General features: G+C 33.1%; 1 protein-coding gene across 1 annotated transcript; it reads left to right on the top strand.

Moving 5' to 3' along the window:
• The first annotated feature begins 14,990 nt into the window (after positions 1–14,990).
• On the top strand, positions 14,991–16,007 carry LOC145060370 (uncharacterized). Its single transcript, XM_079008052.1, has one exon. It carries the CDS (start codon positions 14,991–14,993, stop codon positions 16,005–16,007), a length of 1,017 nt encoding a protein of 338 aa, XP_078864178.1.
• Positions 16,008–21,170: the final 5,163 nt, after the last annotated feature.

The following is a 21,170-nucleotide window of genomic DNA, read 5'->3' as shown; positions in this document are numbered from 1 at the left end:
TTGGATGAAGGACCGAAACCACTCTTTTGGTTGCTATTGGATGAAGAACCGAAACCGCTCTTTCGGTTGTTATTGGGTGAAGGATCGAAACTCTCTTTTTGGTTGTTATTGGGTGAAGGACCGAAACTCTCGTTTCGGTTGTTTTCAGACGAGGGACCGAAACCACCCTTTCGGTTCCTATTGGTCGAAGGACCGAAACCATCTTTTCGGCTCCTATTGGTCGAGGGACCGAAACCACTTTTTCGGTTGGTATTGTGGTAAGGACCGAAACTGCTCTTTTGGTTTATTCCCGACGTGGGACCGAAACTTCCCTTTCGGTTCCTTGGTTCCTCTTGTGATTTGTGCTTCCTTTCTATCCTTATAAAGTCAGGATTTTGGGAATTCCAAAACTGTTTTCTTTCTGAGAGATTCTTCTTGTATCTCAGATTTCTTTGATGCTTTCTATCAGCCACCTGTTTTGGATTTCTGTGAATTTTGGCCTTTCTTTTCGAAGTATAAGCACAACATTCACTTTTTGCCGAAGATGTATCACTAGTGGTTTGCATCGGTTCGTCCAATGGGGTTTTAGTGCCACTTGTGCTCGGCACATCATACTTTGTAGGCTCATTTAGTGGTTTGAGTATGTATCTACCTTTCACTCTCCATGAAGTTTTCTGAGATAGACCCTTCGTCTCATTAGCATTGTCTATTGGGGCCGACCAGAAAAATTCGTCACATCCGCCAACATTGTCTTCTTCTACCATAGCTGTTAACTCTGCAGTTTGTTGTGGAGTGACACCTGGTACTATGTAGACTTGATTTGGAGTAGTTTTTACCTTTTGGTACACAACAGCTTTAGCCTTGAGAACTTTGGTTTTGTCGGTAGACGAGCGAGCAAACTCAACAGAGTTTTCAGAAATCAGGTTCTTGTGTGACTTAGGTTCGCTTCAGAACAGTCCACCAAATCCTCTACAGAGATTTCACTCAGATCATCGTCCTCATTAAGTTCAGATGCGTTTTCAACATCAATTTTATTTTTTGAACTTAACTTGGCATTCAAAGAGTCAAATTTTTGTACAGTTTCGGTTCTTAATTTCAATCTATCATTTTCATCCAACAGATTTTTGAGCATGTCCTTGTGGTCTTTGGACTTTATGTAGGATTCAATTTTGTCCAGACCAATTTTATATGATGGAGAGACTTCGTCAGAAGATACAACGCTTTCACAGTTGTAGGCTTCAGCATCGATTTCATCCTCCTTGAATTCGAGGAAGGGTAAAGTCATGTGATGTATCTTCTTTCCTATTTCACAATCAAGATGCAATTGAGAGATGTTAAAATAGAGTCTCTTAGCAATTAAACAAAACACATTTCGTTGTTTAAGAAGTTTAAGATTGTCTCTTTGCAAATAAATAGAATCATCCTTAGACCTAATTAACTCCTTTTCCTTTTGCTCGATCCACATCCTTCGTTCCTCACTCTTTGATGAAATCCTGATGATTTGATCAGTTAGGTTAGAATTTATGACACGGGTTTAGGTGAGACTTCTACTTATGCTCGAGAATTTCGACTTTAAGTTATTTAATTCCTTTTCATAATTAGTAACAGGTATTTTTAGAGAAGCAAGAATATTTTGTACCTTTTTTATCAACTCATCACATTCGTTGATCTGTGCACTGACAGGCTTGGCAGCAAAACACCTATCCTCTCGCTCCCTTTCATCTTCAACTCCCCCATCGGTTGTATATCCTCTCATTTGGGACACACCCTCGGTCACCACAAAGCATCTTCCTGCTACATGTTCTTCTTTTGCCAGCATAGCCTTTCCATGAGTCGGCTTCTTGACTTCATCATCCTCAGAATCTGTGGACCAGACCTCCACACCACCAAATTCATCATTGTTGTTTGTATCCTGCACAATTAAAGCATTCATGGTAGTATTGTTAGCAGCAGACTTTCTTTTCTTGATTTCCTCCAATCTTCTCAGGAGGCTCGCTTCCTCATCTTCTTCATTCGTCTTCTCTTTGTTCTTTCTCAGCATACAGTCTTTAGCAAAATGATTCTTGCCTCCACAGTAATGGCAGTCGAATCCTGAGTACCCTCCAACTTTTGCTTCCTTCTTTGACTCTTCAGACTTTGACCCCATTTTCGGTTCCTCCTTCAACTTTTTCGCGCTGTAACTACCCTGCCAGTTTCGGTTCTTGTTGGCTGGGAATTTCTTCTTAATGAATTTTCTGGGATTGGACACCATCATGGCGTATTCTTCATCGGTTAGATCATAATTGGCTAGATCCAATTCCTCTTCTTCTTCAACCGAACTCTTTCCTTTAGAGACAAAATCTAAAGAACCCAGACTGGAAACCATATTCGTTTCCTTAGATAGAGCACTCACATGGGATTTCAAAATACCTACCAATTTTGCCAGAGAATAAGACTTGAACTATTCATGAGCTTTAACTATTGATACAACAGCCATCCATTCGGGTCTGAGGCTATTAATGAAAGTAACTTTTTGTTCAATAACTTTCCTTTTAATCCCATGCTTTATCATCTTACTTAAAAGATGATTAAAGCGATCAAAAGTTTGAACAAGTTTCTCTTCAGGCTTCTACTTAAAGTCACCAAATTCAGACAGCAAGAGAGTTTGGATTGAATGTTCCAAATCTTCGTTAGTGGAATATAATTCTTTCAATCTATCCCAGATTTCTTTAGCTGTAGCACAAGAACTTACTAAACGAAACATATCCAACTACAACGCAAAACTTATCATCCTCAGGGCCTTGATGTTGCATTGAAATTTCTCCTTCTCATCCTGAGGAATATCTTTGACATCATTGACAAGTTGATTGTACTCTTTTTGTGTTTTAACAATATTAGATGTGCTTGAGTGAGCGAATGGGCCTGCAGTACTCGCTTCCCAGATTAAGTATCCATTATCCTCCGATCCAATCACGTAATCTTCAAAGTGATGCGTCCAAACTTCATAGTCTTGTGTATACAAGATTGGTATTCTTGTTGTAGACCCTATGCTGTTGGAGATATTGATCGCATTGGTTTGTGAATCATCTATGGACATTGTAAAGACTTTTGATCGATAACCTGTAAAAGATCAGACTTGTAATATATCGTTAGGGTTAGATCAACTATTAATGAGATACGTCAATATAGAGTGACAGCTCAATTAATATCAATCAATGCGGAATTAAAAACCCTAATAACTTCTTCGACAGAAGAGATGTGTATGAATTACACAATCTCTTGCTCTGATACCAATTGATGAGAATAAAACTCTAGATCGATTAGATATTTCACAGGTACGATTATGGAAATCAAACAAGTCAAAAACAATAAGAGAATGAACACAGAATAGAATCAAATGTATGCTTATGATTCAAAACAAATTCACGCCTCAGCAGAGCTCGATGAAGAACTTCCGCTGTAGAGGCGAGTTAAGGTTTACAAAACTTTAGAGAAAATAAACAATGAAAGCGATAACCTCTAAGTCTGCATGCATGCAGCTTATATAGTAAACCCTAGTACAAAAATATGCACGGTTGGATAGGCCCAATACCAGCAATTAAAACTGGGCTAAGGACCGAGCCCATGACACAATCTAATAGACCCAACAAACTTAATACTTGAATTGAAACAATAGTCATCCCATGCTCCAAGCATGCACATTATGTTTACCTATGGTCCTTACTTTGTGAAATAGATCAATTGAACATATTTCCAATGATACTCATTTCACAATTCCCAATCATTATCACAAATTTAATAATACCAAATTCTTGCTATGTGTTAGATTATAACATTTTACGTAATGATCCTTTTGTAATGACATAACACCAAAGTCACAAAGACTTTGCCAATGATATTATAAAGTCCTCTATTGGAGATTATTACAAGACAACTCCAAAGACATGAAGTCTCAAATTCAAAGTACATTCCTTTGAACATTCTTCTTGCATAAAAGTTTCTAAACTACACAGAGATTCTTGTTATCCAACTCCTATTATGGAAACATTTCCATATTTTCCATATGACAACACATTCTAAATAGAATCCTATCTATTCATGATAATGTCAATATGATCCAACCATTTCTATACTTCCAACTGCCCACAAGTGACCAATCATTGGCGAACTGAGATTGTACTTGACACTTGTTTAACTCCTTTAGTCATATCTGGTTTTGATCATTTTCCCTCTTAATGCCCTAGGCATTTGGAAAAGACAAAACGGTCGAATATTACAGCATATGTAATCAATCCTATACCCGAAGCATTTGCGATACGATACATAATGTCTTATATAAAGACATGATACTTTACCAGTCTCATGCTATAATATTGCCATATATAGAATTTCCTTATGTTGAACCTTTTCAACATAACATTCATATATGTCCTTTGACTAAATTTGATTAAAATTTCTCAATCTAAGCTTTTAGATTTGAAATGAAGTGTAAATTTCTCTCCCTTAGTTATGAAAAAACAACTTTTCAAACTCTGCCACTTTGCAAATTGAAAATTATGTTTTCTATAATTAATATTGCTAACTTGAAACATAATAATCATGCTCCGACTAACATGATAATTATATCTTTACCAGCATAACACTTATACTCCAACTAGCTTTGAAATGTACTCATAAAATAGTTGGACTTCTAGAAATCAATACTTATTGACTTTCTTACCAAAGTTCATAATTCTGATACGTGATGCTTTGGTAAGACTTTATCTAAGCTCATACACCTTTTATTAGAAAGCTCATATGTGTGTCTAAACTATTTCAGAACTTATATCAATAAGTCCCAAATGTTCAGACTAATTGCCAAATCTCACAATTTGAACTATGAAGAGGGATGCCGTAATCATAATCGAATTTTGAGAATGCAATTTACACAATCGCTATCTCCTTAAAATATTCTTAGTGAAAGCGTTTCCTCACAATCATTTTCATGAAGCGGAGAGAAACATTACCACTTAGAATTTATGGTGTATGCATTCATATCCATGTGAATTTGTCATAAACATTATCACAAGACAATGTTTGTAACAAATCCAAACTCATATGGAATGAACTTGTTCAATTTTTATTTCTTGCCATCTGGCAGCACAAGGGCCTACCATGTCTTCCAAGTAGTTGAGCAGCTCACCCATACAAATCAATGAACTTTCATTGATTAAGGTGCTTTGCCTTTATGCATTCAAATGAGAACTCATAGAACTCACATGCATAGTCAACTCAACCGGAATGACACAGAAACAAGAATATGTCAACACAATAGGTTATTAAACCTCAAGTCAAATCTTCTTAGTGAAAGTGTTTCCTCACAATCATTTTCATGAAGCAGAGAGAAACATTATCACTTAGATTTTATGGTGTATGCGTTCATATCCATGTGAATTTTTCATAACCATTATCACAAGACAATGTTTGTAACAAATCCAAACTTATATGGAATGAACTTGTTCAATTTTTATTTCTTGCCTTCTGGCAGCACAAGGGCCTACCATGTCTTCCAAGTAGTTGAGCACCTCACCCATACAGATCAATGGACTTTCATTGATTAAGGTGCTTTGCCTTTATGCATTCAAATGAGAACTCATAGAACTCACATGCATAGTCAACTCAACTAGAATGACACCGAAACAAGAATATGTCAACACGATAGGTTATTAAACCTCAAGTCGTGTGCTAGTGATTAACAATAGGTTTACTCTTGATTAGTTCTTGAAACTTCTCAAGATCATTTAGACTCCCACTGACCTCTTGACGTATAAGATTCTATTGTCAAGAAACATTCCTTGAAAAACAACTATTTAAGAGTTAGTGCGACTTCTTATCAAGACAAACACTTCACACAATTGGTCTTAGTTGGTTTTTGTCTTATCCAAGACATCACAACTTACCAATTTCAAATGTGCAAGAGTAAGAAACATTTCTACTCCACATTTGATGAGTGTTATAAACCTTCTTAAGATGTGTCACTCAAGTTACAATCTTGGAGTTCAAATCTAAGACTCGATTTTGGAACGAAGTATGATTCACCTTTTGATTTAACCATTCCAACAATTTCCGATTCCTCTTCTTAGCCATACCAGTGCACTAAGGTGTCCTTAGAGGATCAATTGTGACATGGTTTCATAATCACTAAGTTAATCATAAAACACAATAATTAAGTACTCTCCTTTCTTTTCAGATTGGAGAAACTTTTATCTTTCTACCTAATTGATTCTTCTTATTCGTTCTGCTTTACATTGAAACCTTTTCAACGATTAAGAATTACACTTAATCTTGTAAGCATAACCATATTTACTAAACTTTTAGCAAATCATGACGAATATTCTTATCGTTCTTTGTGGTGGACTTGACCTAGTGCACAACAATGCGTGCTAGATCCTTTAGTCCTTCACTTGACTCACATACTTATGTAAACAAGGAAATAGTCTTAATTTCCCAAATACGAAGGTTCTCATTCATCATACAATACCAGTTGCATGATTCCAAGTTTCTATCCAATTAAAATTTGGGTGATGAGAATCGTTCCTTATTTGGTAAATTTTTGACACTACCACAAATAACATAACTAAGAATCACATCCATTTTTCAATATTGCTAACAATAGAAACATACAAACATCAATTTTCACAAAAGTCATTGCAAGGATATATATATATATATATATATATATATATATATATATATATATATATATATATATATATATATATATATATATATAAAAGACAAAAATCAAAATTTATTTTATTTATAAAATGTGGAAAAACTTGTCCTTACAACGCAATTACAAATGAAAACCATGTTACTAAATATTCCTAAGCAATCTATCATAAGTCCTATGCAGCAAATCAAAAATCCGATCATCGAACCATGTGATCGAAATCCATCTCTTCGTGACCAAATTCAGCTTATCCTTTAAGCTTCCTTTCTTTTATTCGATCCTACAAAACATCAAAATGTAATCTTATCACATCATGTATTAAGAATCTACAAATAGGAACTTAATAGAGTTAGATAGTGGACTTACCTGAATTAGATTCATACATCTTGACTCTCCCATCCTTGCGATCTTTCAGGTAAATATGGCAGCTTCACATCCAATGCCCATTCTCTTGGCAATAGAAACAAATAGACTCTGTTTGAATAGCACATGGAGTTCAAACCGAAGAATCCTTGAATTCTTGTGATTCGTTTGAAGGAATGGTGCCATATCGAAAGCCTTCAATCCAAGAAGTTCAAATGTATCAAACTCCAAAAGATTTGATTCAAACTTGCAAAGTTGAAGTTGTCAAGGATGAAGTTGTTCTTGAATTCAAATATTCAAGATCCAAAAAGATGAAAAGGAAGAAAAAGAAGAAGAAGATCAAAAGCAAGAACAAATGGGTTTCTTCACAAAAGTATTGTTGTTAAATCAAAATCTATGAACCAAATTTGGGTTCCAAAGCAACAATCATCAAATGTTGCAATGAATTTGAGTTCAAAACCCAAAAGCATTGATGGTTCTTATGAAGATGATGCTAGATCGTTGAAGAACACGAAGAACAGGTTGTACAATACACATCGTGGGTGGTACAATGTGAAGATTGGAGATTTTCTTGTTCCAACAAAAGAACCAAGATCTTCAATGATTGATTCGTGTGTTGCAAATGGAAAAACAATCATCAAGAAGGTATCTCAAGTCCTCAAATGGATTCCAGAACGTTCTTGATTTTTGATGATCCGGTGAATAACAATCCAGGTTTTATCGAAATTCAATTTGTGATTTTCGTTTTTGATTGTTGATCATTTTGTTTCATTAGATCTAATTTGTTTCAAACCCCATTGTTGCTTTGATTATTTTTTGTTTAGATCAAACCCGAAAAAATCAAAATCATATTCTCGCATTTTTTTAACTTTCAAAATATTTTTTTTAGCCTAATCAAATCATTTTCATATCTTGAGCCTAAAATATAAATTGTTTACAATTCAAATTCGAGCCCAATCCATGTCTTAATCTAGTTATTGTTCATCAATTTGTTGTCATATACCTATGTTTCTTCTTAACATTAGTACTCAAATCGAATAAAGCGATTAAGTCATTTTAGTCGAGAAGAGTCCGACTACTAGTTGGCATCGTGAAATTTGACTTGAAATCGAACATGTACTTAGGGATGGCAATGGGTACGGGTATACCGGGTTTCGTGCTCCCCATCCCCGTACCCGAATCCCCATCCCCATCCCCCTACCCGGCCCCATCCCCATCGGGGATTAAAAATCTATCCCCATCCTCATCCCCAATGGGTATCGGGGATCCCCAATGGGTATCGGGGATCCCCAATGGGTAATCGGAGATTTTTCCCCGTTACAAAGTTTTGAACTTTTATGAAAAATAACTAATAATTATATACTAACCAACAAAACAAAAACTAACAGAACTAATATAAAACACTATAATCATTGAATTTCTTCAAACACGAACAATAACATTCAAATCATTTTTTGCAAAAAAAGGCATAAAAAATCTTCCCAAAACTATACGTTTGATTGTTAAAAAACATTACTTTGTCTACTGAAAATTTGCTTATGCATTATTAAAAATAAAATAAAAACATAAGTAATACTATATATATATATATATATACTAACTTATAAAAGAAATCCTACTATTTCTATAAATAGATCCAATAAAATAATATTATTTTTTTAAGACGTTCAACTCTCTATGCGTAAAATACAACTAATCATTAATAAAATAAAATTAAATTTTAATTTGATTATCTTTGAAATCTTATCTCTTCCAAAAATTTGACCCAATCTCTTATCCAATTAAAATAAAACAAATAATCCATTATATAGGCCCTTTTATTTGTAATTTTTTTAAGCTTATTATTATTATTTATGCCCTCTAATCGAAATTGACCAGTCAGTTATAAAATCAAATACTTTGTTTAATATTAAAAAAAATATCTATGTATGATTTATGACTAATAGAAAATTAGTATTCCATTTGTTATTTATGTTCCATGAAATATGGTTGTATTAATTTTATTATTTTTCGGTTTAAAACTTTAGATAGTAAAGTGGATAATAGGATATATCCGTTTAGACTTATCTGTATCAAGCAAACCGTGTTGTTAAGATCAACTTTGATTCTCCCTTTTATTAACTTTATCAATACCAATAAAGGTATAAGCAATTCACTTCGTATGGATGTGTCCTGATTTCTAAAATGAAGGACCATAAACGTACACTACACACCAAAATATTTATTTTCTTTTGTATTGCGAGGGTTACATTTATTTGTTGCCGTAAAACCGATCGATAACAATATGCATATGTTTTGTGTTACTTGAAATCTAACATGTTTCCGTATAGAACTTATTGCCGAATGAGAAACTATTTTTCGCCGCCTCTTTGCGCGGGTACCCATCGGGGCCGGTTTCGGGTACGGGTATGGGTACCCGACAGGTAGAACCATCCTCATCCCCATCCCCGCTTTTTATATTCGGGTAATACCCATCCCCTTCCCGTCCCCGGTCAACTCGGGTTAGGGTTTCGGGTACCCATCGGGTACGGGTTTTTTTGCCATCTCAACATGTACTGGGATCAATTTCATCTTTTGTCGATAGTTTTGAAGTAGATTTTGAAATAGGTTAGGCTTGATAGTCAAATGTGTTTGAATTGGCATCGATGTTCATTCGATTTTGATTGGAGACATACTTGGATTAGAGTCGAACACCATTTCGATTGTTGTTGCTTTTTTATTCGATTCAAGAAACTGATTTGGGAATCGAATTTGACTGTTGAACGTCTTGGAATCAATTTTTGATGTTAGATAGGTGTTTCGACGGTTGAAAGAAAAAGTAACACATCCTAATTTCGACTTCGACAATGATTGTTTTCAAGTACTAGTCGAACTCAATTTGAGGTTAATAGTCGAATGGAATTTTGACTGATGGAATATTGGGGACGAACTGGTTTCTTGGGATCGGTCACATCGAAAGCTTTGGAATCGAATTTGGGTTGGATTGGTTTCGATGTGTGCAGGCTATTTTGATGTGAGAAACATTGTGATTTGGTTTAGAGATCAAAGATACCTTCGCTATGGGTAAATCGATATTAAGTGGTCAAATATTTTGGAATGGTAAAGGATATCTCGACATGAGGTCAATCAAGTGTTTCGCAACTATGGAAGATTTTATTTTGGGTATTGGAAGTCAAAAGACCTGTTCGATATGTATGTTTGAAGTTCGATGTATGCCTAGAAATCATTCGACTTGTGGATTGGCAATTTCGATTTGGAGATTGTGAGTTTGACGTATGAGAAGGTTTCGATTTGGGTTTGATTACTTGGATGTCGAACAAGGATTCACATTGGTTAATGGGTGTGGATGTCGAATGAAAAAATTACCTTCGCTATGAGATTGAAGGTCTTCGCTATGGATAAATAAGCTTGGTGCCTTCTCTATTGGTCACGATGCATTTTGGACTTCGTTGTGATTGTGTTAGGATAGTTTGCATCAAACCGTCATGATTTGAATGTTCACCATGGGAGATCAATTTTGACTTCGTTATGGTCAACACTCACCATTCATTATCCGGGTAACAAAGTGGAGAAGAAACAAAACGTTTCATTTCACATCCCTCAACTTTCAACAAATGGACAATTTCTACCCAGTTCCGAAATGGGATGAATTTTGTGAAGAATGCAAAATTTTTGTTTCACATACCTGAGTTTCAACAAATTGGCAGAAATTACCTAATTTCGACATTGGGTAATTTTCTGTGACATGGGGGATTTTTCAAGTTTAGTCCCTGAAGCTTTTGTGAATTGACACTTTATGCCCAGTTTCATAATTAAGGTAAAGTTTCGCAATTGAAAGTTGTTTTGGCGCAACGGGTCCCTGTAGAATTTGTAAAGTTGACACTTTATTCCCAGTATTTGAAAATCTTGAAACTTTCACCTTAAAGTCCAAAAAATTCACAAAATTTAGAAAATTTTCGTGACTTTTCGTGATTGTTTTTCGTGCAAGTTTTTCGCGGTTGCATATTTGGTACACATCGAGAGGGAGATTCGTCAGGTTTATTCCTCGAGCGCTTCTTGTCCTTTGTGCGTTTTATAATCACTTGTTGATTATAAAAAGGAGGGGGGATGTAGATATGGGTATTCGAAGCTTCTCGAGTATTTATTTGCAGATTTGAAGATCGGTGTTACTTCAAGGGGAAGTTGGTCTTGATCCTGCAATCTTGTTTGGAAATTGAAGTCGGAACATCCAATTTTAACTTTAAAGGGGAGAATGTTAGGGTGCAAAGTTCTCATTGAATGTGACTTACCCTTTTGTATATGTAATGGGTTTAGCCTTTCCTATAAATAGGAAGTGAGTGGCTCCCATGTTATGTAAGAACTTGTTAGACCCATTTGTGAGTGTTAGTTTAGTGAGAGAAAGAACAAAACCCACTTTTACTCTTAATATTCTAATGGATCTTAAATGTGATTATTTACTCCTTGTGTTCTTGATGCTCATATGATTCACTAGATCTTTTCAATTCCATATATGTCATCATAATCAGGATCACTACACTAGGCATATTGGAGCGCATTGGGTGTACTAAGACATTCATGGAGTATGCTTGGCGTACTTGGAGTATGATGATCGTACACATATGTACGTTGCGCGTATATGCCGAAGGTCTCGATGTTGCGAGGGTTTTAAGTACGTCAGGCGTACTCCGAGGGTACACTGAGCTTATTCACCAGAGGGAAGACTTTGGCTTATTTCGGGCTATTTTGGGAATAAGAGACTTTGGTCACTTATTGGGCCGTGATTTTTTCTATGATGGGCTATTCAGACTTGGACCCATTTTTGGCATGACATATCTTTTGGGCCTTGGAACTAGTTGTGTGTGGGCCTTGGTGGGTTAGGCCTAATAAGGCAAGGATTAAGTGGCTTTTCCCTTAAACATAGGATTTAAGGTTTGGACCCTCGTGGTGGGCTATTGACCTAATTTCTAATTAGGATTTATTTTACTTGTGATTTAGTGTGAGAGGACTTTGCGAGTAAACAGATCAAGTGTGATTTTATACCTTAACTCTGAGGTGAGTTTCCTTCACTATATCCGTGGGTCGAAGGCACCAATGTCGGAGCACTAGTTTATGTTGTATTATGATGATTGTCTTCGTGAAAACTGTCAGTTATGCTTGTATTTGCTTGATGACTTTGTGATTCTTTTGTTATGATATTATGTGGTAGTGGTAGTGGTAGGGGTGAAATAGACCCGATCCGGTTGAAATAAACCGAAGGGGATTGCAAGCACCCATATATGTTTGATTGTATCCGGTTAAAATAGACCGAAGGGGATTGCAAGCACCCAGATATGCTTGATTGTATTTTTGGATGGTATGTGTATTTTGGGGGGTACTCACTAAGCTTTGTGCTTATGGTTTTCAATTTTTATTTGGCTAATATCTTTAACTATGTAGCATCATTTGCCTCATCATAATTTTAATCTACTGAAGAGACCCAACGATAACGGACAACTTTTGAAACACTCAAATTGTGCTTGAGGGGAGTTAGTGGGTGGTGATTTTTGCAACTCCAACCTATATATGCATAGGTGTTGTTGTGGAAACGATGGATATGGATTGAATAAACACCCATGTTATATTTGGTGTGAGAATGATGAATGGTGGAGTCAATTTCATTTGTGGAGTTGGACCGGGAAGAGCATGACAGAGAGAAGAGTATAAGGGATGAATATGAAGGGAATAAGGTAGTGGCAGGGTTGTTTTTTTTCTTTTAGAAACCATAAGTATCATATTTTTCAAAAAGAAAAAAAATATGGATTGAAGTTGTGATTTTTTGTAAACTACAAAGATCATTTATGTAATTTTGTCTAAAGTTAATTAACTTAAAGGATATTTAATCGTTGAATTAAAGAAAAATTAAAGGAGGGGCGGGGGGGGGGGGGGGGGGGGTGGTTAGCATCGCTTATTTAAAACAAATTATATTTTATTGGGTTGTAATCATTCTTTTTATTTCTTCAAATTATATTTTATTGGGTTGTAATCATTCTTTTTATTTCTTCTGCTTTTTTGCCTTCCTTATTTGATGTACTTTTCCTTAGCAGCTTGTTGGGGCTCTTTTTTTATATGTTTATCCATTTGCTGGTTCAAAAAAAATTTAACGTGAAACATAATTTCAGAAAATTGTTTGATTACTTTACCTTTACAATGCAATAAATTGATAAACTATATATTTTTTTTTTTTTTTTTGCAAATTATGTTTTTATATATAATAAAGAATAACTTATCCAAAAGTCTTTAATCAAGTTATTAAAAACTCGTTTTTAAATTAATTAATGCTTATTAAACTTCATATTTTTCTAGAGGTTTGAAATGAAAATCTGAATAAAAAAAAAATATACAAAAAAAAGATTTAACTATGGGGGAGTATGTCCAGCCTATTCCGGCCCATTTCGTATTGTTCATAGACCCATTTCACAAGGTAACCTGCGAAATGTTTAAGGACATCACAAAATACCAACAACTATGTTATAATGACCCATTTCACAGTATGCATAAATGTTTTGCAGGATTCCCAACGAATATATGATTGTTGATTTAAGATTTTTTTTTTTTTTTGGCTAAAATTTGTAAAAACAAAATAAGAAAATAGCTATATGTGTTATTTTTTCTAAAAAAAAAAGTATATATTGTATTTGTTATTGCATGAATTATTTTTCTAACTTGAACCGGTTTAAAACCGGCTTTTTCTACACCTCTTTATTCATTCAATATACCCAGCCCATCATGACTATCCAACAAAAATCGCACAATCCATGGAAACTTAATTCCTCGGTTTAGACCTTAGCAAACACCATTAGATTTTAAGAAATTTTTATTACAATATTGTACTTCGAAATGCATACTCATTCTAACAATGAGATGACTGATAAGGTAGTAGTTTACCCATTATGATATGTTATTCTACTGAAAATGTATTCGAAAAACAACACGGTAATAATAACAATTGAAAATGAAACAATTTAGTAAAATTCTAGAAATATGCACTACTAATTTTTGCATTTAACCCTAAGTTTAATTGTGTTTTTTGTGTGTTTGAAATCCAATTAAAAAAAAACTTAAAAATAAGGCTACACTATCAAACCAGCCAACCAAATTAATTTTTGTTACCTCTTGGTTAGTTGGTTATGGATATTACTTTTGAACTTTGGGGGATAAACAAATGATCTCTGGTTCAAGTTTCGACAATGACTAAGCTCGAGGTTGTTTGTTGTCTACTGTTTGTGATTATCAGGATTAACTTCTCTTGGGATTCTGGATAAAAACTATTTTTGTTGGTTTTTATTGTCTAGTCAAAACAAATAAGTCCATTTGTAAGATACAAGGTACAAGGATTGAAAAAATCAACATTTAATAAAGTTGGGTTGAATAAGTGGTACATAATACCTTTTGTAAGTTAACCAATAAATCACGATTATGGTTGTTCTAAGGTGACCTTGTAGAATCCAATTTTTGCAATAATAGTCCATTGATTTAATCCAATTGATGTGTAAAATCGACAAACAAATTAAGTTCATTAGTTTGAACAATATTTTTCGAATCAAGTGAACTTATGATTTCGTTAGCTCTACATCACCCAAATAAAAATCATTATTATTGCTTCATGCATGCAAGCTTTTTGATCCATTATAGTATCCATTCACTTGATTAGATCCGACCCCGAGTTTAATGGAGTCTTTAATAGCCACATATCTGTTGCTATACTGCCTTTAGTTATCGAACACCCCACAAGTTGCAACTTGGTAATGAAAGTTGCCAGTATTATATCATTAAATTGGTGAGTTATATATCAACAAGAAGTTGAAGAATGGATCCCACTAAATAAATTGGTGAGTTAGATATAAAGGGTAAGCGATTCTATCCATTCATACACCTACCTACACACCACTTCACCTGCAAAAATCCCACACAAACCACCATGGATCGAAGCGAAGAAGATATGAAATCCGTTGGCTTCTTCGGAATCTTCAAACAATCATTCAAAACCATCTTCTCATGGAAGAAAATCTTCGCACAAATCACTCTCACCTTAATCCTACCTCTCACAATCGTGTTTTTAGCTGAGATGGAAATCTCCCACCATGTATTCTTGAATATCGAGACCAATTCTTTCCTGCAGTTTGAACCTAATGACTACGATGGAAACCGAACAAGCGCCATGGATTGGCTCTACTACTTGCTATTCAAAATCGCCTTCATCATCCTCCTCACTGTCTTCTCCCTCCTCTCCACCGCCGCCGTCGTCTTCACCATCGCCTCCATCTACACCGACCGAGAAACTCTTTTCCGAAATGCCATGAAAGTCGTTCAGAAGGTCTGGAAACGACTCTTAGTCACTTTCTCATTCATATACATTGCGCTCTTCATCTACGACGTAATCGGGTCGGTGGTTCTAGCTATCTTCAGATCTTTCTTGCGCAACAAATCAACATTGAGTTTAATTCTTTTGCTTATCTTCCTCATCGTATACATTATTGTTTTCTTATACCTGAGCGTTGTTTGTCAACTGGCTAGCGTCATTACTGTTCTTGAAAACACTCAAGGATTTAAAGCCATGAAGAAAGGTAAGCAACTCGCGAATGGGAAGAAGAAAGTGGGAATGGGAATTGCATTCGTTTTGTACGCATTTTTGGTGGGATTATTAGTTGTGTATGAGTTGTTCGTGGAATATGGTCGAGGTGTTTTCGAATTAGCGATGGTTTGGAGGGTGATGATCGGAATATTATGTGGGCTTTTGCTTTTGATGTTGTTCTTGCTCTTCATTGTGACCCAAACGGTGCTTTATCTGGTCTGCAAATCGCATCATCGGGAAGTGATTGATAAGCTTAGTTTGTCGACGGTTTTAGGAGGTCACATGGGGGAGACGGTGGTGAATCCCACCGTCGGCGGCGAGGAAATCCAGCTTGGAAGACCTCAACTACAACAACAGGTTTAAAAGGCTTTATTTTGTAGTACATTTTGCATATATTGTTGTACTTCGGTGGAAAGTAGCTATTAAGGTCATGTTGTAGAAGTCCAGGCTATCAACTCATATCTCATTCAGATTTTCTCTCATTAAATTACCTTTTGCATATGTTATTGTGCACTTGTACTTCTTATATTTGATGTAGTGTTTGTAAGTTGTGCTTGGAATATTGTACTTGAGTTTAAACTATTTTCGGAAAGGAAACTCCGGAAAGTCTTATGTGCAAAGTTCTAGAATTATTATGTTATGGAAATTGTAACATTTGAAAAAGCTATAAAGGGAAACACGTTAAAATAGTGGAATTATAAATGATAATACATCATGTCTAAGATTCATGTATTAATAAATTAAGTAAAAAATTAAATATAAAAGTATAAACATTTATAAACTTTGAATTTATAAAAAAATAAAAAAATAAGAAAAATAATAAATTATTAAAATTGATTTTTCTTTTAAATTTAAATAAATAAACAAAATAAACTAACGAACTTTAATTTAGGAATTTTAAAATAAAAAGATAAGTCCATTAATGAAATTAATATTCATTTATTATTATATTTATTGTAATTATTACATTAAAGTATTATGTAAAATTTATTAAAATAAAAAAACCCATCAAATGACAAGTAGAAAAAAATTAATTCAAAATAACCACAAAATAACATTTAACAAATTGAATAAGAGTGTGACATGTGACAAAAAACATTTATTTATTATAGTAGATTTTTTGTTTTATATATATATGGTCATTAAATTTTTTTGTTTATATTTATCCCTTCAACTTGTTTAATTGTATACATTTGGTTCTGATGATCGACTGTTTCAGGTAACCGGAAAAAATTACTTAATAGGGTAATATATTTTTCACTTTGTCCACATTTAATTCTTAATATTTTTTTTGCACATTTAGTCCTTAATATATTTTTGTTGCAAAATAAGTCTTTGTTGTTTTTGTACACATTCAGTACTAATGACTAGTTTATTTAGGTTTTTCCCATGTCATCCTATATGAGGCAATCATTATGAGGTGTTCAGTGTTGTTGATGCTTATGGTCACCACGTCCTCAACTGGTTTGTTGCTTAAGTCTTGCGTTTCGCTTAAGTCTTGTGTTCTGAACGTCATAACTTCTTCATACGATCTCGGATTTTAACGATCTTTATATTCATGCGTTCGTGTTTGTTGTGTTCAGAATGTCGTAACTTCTTCATGTGATCTCAGATTTTAACGATCTTTATATCAACACGTTCATATTTGAGTCTACTACAACTTTCATTTAGATTATTCCCGTTAAAAGGTAATATATTTTTACTTATGAACTTTATATACATGCATTCTTTGTAAATATATTTATGAACGTTTTTTTATAAAACCATAATTAAAAATATATTACTTCTTAATGGGAGTAATGTAAGTTGATTTGTTGCTTAGATCTTGTGTTCTGAACGTAGTAACTTCTTCATACGATCTCAAATTTTAATGATCTTCATATCTACATGTTCGTATTTAAGTCTACTACAACTTTAGTTTAGATTACCCCCGTTAAAAAGCTATATATTTTTACTTATGATCTTTATATACATGTGTTCTTTATGAATGTATGTATGAATGTTTTTTTTATAAAATCATGAGTAAAAATATATTACTTTTTAATGCGAATAATCTAAATGAAAATTAGAGTTGACTTAAATACGAACACGTGTATATAAAGATCGTTAAAATTTGAGATTGTATGAAGAAGTTATGACGTTCAAAACACAAGACCTAAACACCAAGCAAATGAGGTTGTAGTGGTCATATGCATGAACAACCCCGAACATCTCATTAATGATTGTCCTATGTAGGGTGCCGTGAAAAAAGCCTAAAAATACCGTTCATAAGTACTGAATGTATACAAAACAACAATGACATAGTTTGCAATAAAAAAAATGTTAAGGACTAAATGTACAAAAAAATATTAAGGACTAAATGTGTACAAAATGAAAAATATATTACCCTATTAAGATATTCTTTCCGGCTTACCTGGCCTAGCCGGTCATAAGGACTGAATTTATATAGTTAAACAAGTTCAGGAGGCAAATATGGACGAAAAAAAAACTCAGGGGTAGCAAGTCATAAAGACCGAATATGCAAAAAAAAATAAAATAAATAAAATAAAATAAAATAAAATTAAAGACTAAATGTTTACAAATTGAAAAATATATTACCGTATTAAGATATTATTTCCGGCTAACCTGGAGTAGCCGGTCATAATGACCGAATTTATACAGTTAAACAAGTTCAAAAAAGAAATATTTATGAAAAAAACTCAGTGACTAAATGTGTACAAATTAAAAAATATATTACCCTTTTTAAATCATTATCCGTAAAATAAAACATGAAAATCATATTAACATGTAATTTGGAATTTTAGTGATCTAAATAAATAATCCTTACTCAAAACAAAGTCAATGATTTTTAAATGACCATTTTGAAAGGTTAATTGTTTTGAGTAGGTTGAAGGTTCTTAGGCCCAAAGTTGTATACGAGCTCGTCCCTAGTTGTTAGCGTTTGAAGTTACAAATATTTAAAGTAATGTAACCACTGTGAAACGGTTAATAGAAGCGATATCCAGTTTATGTCTACGAACTATATCAAACGAATCATGTTAAATCCGTTTTATTGTTATTCTTTTGCTGTCTTGCATAGCAATTTGATGCGGGAGTTGGCAGAGATGGAATAGTTTGTAAACGTTGTATATGGTGTTTGTTTGATGAACAAAGTCTTTGAAGTGGTTACTTTATCAACTAGAGTGTTGTTTGGTTTGTTGTATCTTTATTTATTTATGGTTTTTTTTTGCTAGTGTGTTATTTCCTTTTGTAATTGCCAACAAAAAAATATAACCTTTATGGTCAATATGCTATCCATATACCATTGAGAAAGAAAAGGATAAATCGTATTCTTATATTAGTCAAATTATTCCAACCTAACCGTGTATTATATATCTATACAACTAATTTAAATTCAAATTTTATCTATTTATATAGCTCAACAAAATCGAGATTTTTACACCAAGTGGGTGATTGGGATTGTTTTTTAGACTAAAAAGGTTTTTTTTTTTTTTTTTTTATTATTATTTTTGTTTATTTTTTTTTTTTTTTTTTATAAATGACTTTTGGCTTTTTACAAGAGAAGGTTTTAAAAAATGTTTGTTTTATCTCTTGAAAACTAAAAGTTAAAAACCCAAAAGTCACAAAAAATCATTCATTCATGATTTTTGAAACATTTTTTATTCTTGTCAAAAAATTGATCTAAAAAAACATTTTAAATTGTCAAACATCTTTTTTGACTTTTAGCTTTTTCAAAAAGTCAAAAATCCTATAAGTCATTCTCAAACAATATCACAAACACCCTCAAATGCAAATTAAAACCATCAAACTCAATCCAATCCTTTCTATAAAAAATATAAAAAACAATAAAAGAATACATCATTATGGTATCATTTTTTTTATGAGAGAGAGAAAAAAACCCGGAGTTTTTGACGATGTAAATGTTTTTGAAAAAAATTGTTTATTCAATAGGTTTACTTTTAAACATATATTTTACTAGTTGTGAAACTCGTATATTATACGGGTTGATTAAAACAAAATATTAAATAGAGATGATTAAATAAGAAGTTTATTTGAATTTGAAATTTGAAATAAATAAAAATTATGAGAAAAAAAACATGCAAAAAATAAACAAATTAAAATTATTGTTTAGTTATCAGACCCGTATACTAAATAAGTTAATTATAACAAAATGTTAAACACAAAGGTTTAAATTGTAAATTTATTTGAAATTAAAATTGAAATTTAAAATTTAAAATTTAAAATTAATATCATTATAGTAGGTTTAATTTATGGAAACTAATTAATAATATATTAAAAATGGAAAATGAAATAAATGACAAGTGGAAAATAAATATATCTCTAAATTATGACAAAATGACATGTGGCAAATTGAATGAGAGAAAGGACATGTGGCAAAATCATTCTTATTTATTAGGGTAGATTTTTAAAACTGTGTAATGCTTTCTTTCCTTTTTTTTTTCTTTCAGAAGACATGAATCAAAAAATAAATAAATAAAGTCATATTCATAAACAATCAAAATCCTTCAAGTATTATTCTTTTAACACATTTTTTTTAGTTTTTATTTTCATTTTATTTTTTACTTTTAATGTTTATTAATTGTTTTTTTACAAACATCATTATAACTAGCAAATCTTCTTAATTTCATCATCTTCTTCTCCTATTCAATATTTTTCTCCAATTTCATCTTTTTCTAACATATCATTTGCAACAACTTGATCATCACTTGGTATTGCAAGATTGAGTAGAAATTCTTATTATGAACAATGTCTAATATGATATTTGCATCCATCTACAATCAAATACATAAAATCAGAAAAACAACAAAGACTATCTTGCATATTCAAGCAAATAGAAATAGAAACCATAACAGAAACTGAATCAAATAGATAAAAAAAAAAAGACAATCAAACAACATTAGCCAATCAAACAAACAAATGTAGATAAATTAGATTTACAACAACAATAAAGATGATGAATAGGAACATCTTGCATATTCAAGCAAATAGAAAGAGAAATAGAAACTCAATATCAATCTCATTTAATCAAATAAATCAAATAATAATATGTGATTGAAGCCAAATACATATCAGAAATTGAACTCACAAATGAACCTAAACAAATATTATAGCTCAAAAATCTAAGTTATAGCTCACAAATCGAACATGTGATTGAAGCTAGAAAAACGTACCCGTGATATATGGATGTCGCCGTCGCCTTCGTTGGACTCTCTGTCGTCGTTGCTAGAGTTGCGGACAGAGGTGTGCCAGAGATGACGGTCTTGTTGCCGGAAATTAAGAACTATGCAACTTCGTTTTTTTACCCGAGGAGAAGAAACGGCCGGTAAGAAAGTAATTGGGGCTTTATGATTTGTGATTTTTGCCTTTTCTTTGATTTTTTTGGGCAATGAACCAAGTTTGTACTTTAATGGGATGATATTGGTAGGGTTTTATGATTTGTGATTTTTGCATTTTCTTTGGTTTTTTTTTGGAATATGTACCAAGTTTGTACATTAATGGGATTAG

The sequence above is a fragment of the Lactuca serriola genome, chromosome 6 (assembly GCF_051521515.1).
Source record: "Lactuca serriola cultivar US96UC23 chromosome 6, Lser_US96UC23_V15, whole genome shotgun sequence".
Classification (NCBI taxonomy): Eukaryota; Viridiplantae; Streptophyta; class Magnoliopsida; order Asterales; family Asteraceae; genus Lactuca; species Lactuca serriola.
This window is presented reverse-complemented; position numbering and strand designations above follow the sequence as displayed.